Below are 2,076 nucleotides of genomic sequence, written 5' to 3'. Positions count from 1 at the left end.
AGCAGGATGGGGTATGGTTCCAAGAGTCCGTCTCTGACCCAAGTGACTGATGACAGCCCAGTGCAGGCAGCTGCAGTTGCTGCAGACCGTGACTGCAATGGCTGGGTCATGCCCAGAGCATAGCATTTTGCAGCCCTTCTCCTTACATTCAGACTCTTACAAATCCTTTCTGTCCCCTCTTCTGTGATGTTTCCAGCTTTATATATGTGTCTTATTTGTGGCTGAGCACTCAAGGGTCAATTCTCAGTTCCCTGAGCAGTCATGAGTCTCTGAATTTACCACAGTTCTTTGTGAATGGAAGCTTCTATGGGTAGGGCTGGGTGTAGCATTTGTCTTAGGAACATAAACATTGAGAAGTCAGTTTGCTGCAAAGTCACTTTAGCTAAATAACTGTAATAAATTCTCTCCTAGCCTCTAAGACCTCCACAGCCCTGGAGTTTTAAACTAGGTTACAGCACAAAAAGAGTTCCTTTTTAATGTGAGGGTAATTTGTAGAAAATTAAATAGGAATTTAAAAATGTTTTTTTTTTTCTTCAGAAGTAATAATTGCACATAGGTAACTGTGAGGAAGATAATCATTATAATAGCCAGGGCCACATGATTCTTCCAGAAGCCCCATGACGAAAGATCGATGTCCTGGATTGTCAAGAATTCTTCACCAGTGCATCTGTAATTCAACACACACACAAATGAAACCATATTCCTGGAATGTCAAAAGATTTTCATTTTACTTACTACGCCTTTCCTAAAGAAGCTTGGAGTTTAAACAAATCATTAGAAACGATCCCTTCATGTATAATAGGTAGCAGTCACTAAATGCTTACAAGGAGGACAACAAGGGTTTCCAGCCAGAGTCACTTCCTGTTCGCTCATGCACCAAGACTACAATGAGCTCTGCAGATACTCAGCTACCGGAAGTCACTAGGAACCCTGGTAGCAGCGAACCTTGGGTAGCAGCCGAAGCAGAGCAGGATGGAGCAGCCCTGTCACAGGTTAGAGAAGCAGCTGGCACTAACATTTCTGGGCACAGCCACAGTTACTGCCTGCCACCGTTCTTGTGCCTCTCTTGGGGTTTAGTAGTTCTAAAACCAGTTGTGGCCTCTCTGGGCTGAAAGAGCAGATTTCTCCCTCCTCTTGTGATTACAAGCCTGAGGGGACTATGAAGCTTGTGGAGGCCCCTCCTTCTCCGGTCTCACTTTTCCCACCCACGTCCTCCTGCCCAGGCACTGGCAAGGCTTTTGTATTACAGAGCTGCCACACTCAGACCAAACCAAGAGAGTAGACAGTATAAAGTCTCTCTCCACAGAGGTTTTTCCTATTCAGTAGTTAAACAGAAATCTGTGTTAATTTGATACTCTTGAGAGATGTAACATGCCAGCATAGTCCTCTCTCATTGTTTTATACATCAATATCAAACCACTGACAATCACAGGAAGGGAAACTGTCATCATAACTTTAAAAATAGGATATACTAATTTTATTAAAATTTATACTTGTGTCTTAATGACATTATTCAAAAATGAGGTTTTCTTCTGAAGATATTGAAATTTTTTTTTTTAAATTGGAAGATATAGCCTCTGACAGGGTATTTTACACCTGCACCTCCCCTACACATACCCTGGAGCCTTTGATTTCTTGAAGACAACTGTGAGACAGAGGGAAGGGCCAGATTCTTTTAGGTAAAGCTCATTCCTTTATCAGTTTCTACCGTCTATGGGTTGGGCTCACAGGGACCATACAGTCCATACATTTAGAAATGATATGCCATTTCTAAACTATCAAAATAACCCGTTTCAAAACTCAACCATTCTGAAATAACTCTAATCTATAATCAAAGCATCATTTTTCAAATGGCTCCAAAGAAACGTTTCTGCACATTATCTACACTCTGGAGTAGAAGCTACAAACCAGCATGTGGTAGCACACAATGACTCCTGTACAAGGTGGAAAACTTGGACTCAGACTTGATTGTTGACCTTGAAAGGACTAGTTCCACATGTAAGTCCAGGGTATTTCTTTTCACAGCACAGTGAGGAAGCCCATCAGGACACTGAACTGAAACTTACATTACATAGT

At 41.9% G+C, this 2,076-nt stretch overlaps 1 protein-coding gene across 1 annotated transcript in view; it reads right to left on the bottom strand.

Moving 5' to 3' along the window:
* Positions 1–22: 22 nt before the first annotated feature.
* LOC103746027 (ATP-binding cassette sub-family G member 3-like) overlaps positions 23–2,076 on the bottom strand; it is a 25,117-nt gene continuing 23,063 nt past the window's right edge. The window contains exon 8 of the mRNA XM_029553550.1: positions 23–708. Within this exon, the coding sequence (XP_029409410.1) occupies positions 445–708 (264 nt within the window). The 3' untranslated portion in view covers positions 23–444. The remainder of the gene's footprint in view (positions 709–2,076) is intronic.

This window comes from Nannospalax galili, unplaced genomic scaffold (genome assembly GCF_000622305.1).
Source record: "Nannospalax galili isolate Female #2095 unplaced genomic scaffold, S.galili_v1.0 scaffold2924, whole genome shotgun sequence".
Taxonomy (NCBI): domain Eukaryota; kingdom Metazoa; phylum Chordata; class Mammalia; order Rodentia; family Spalacidae; genus Nannospalax; species Nannospalax galili.
Note: the sequence above shows the minus strand (reverse complement) of the source record. Positions and strands in the feature narration are given on the sequence as shown.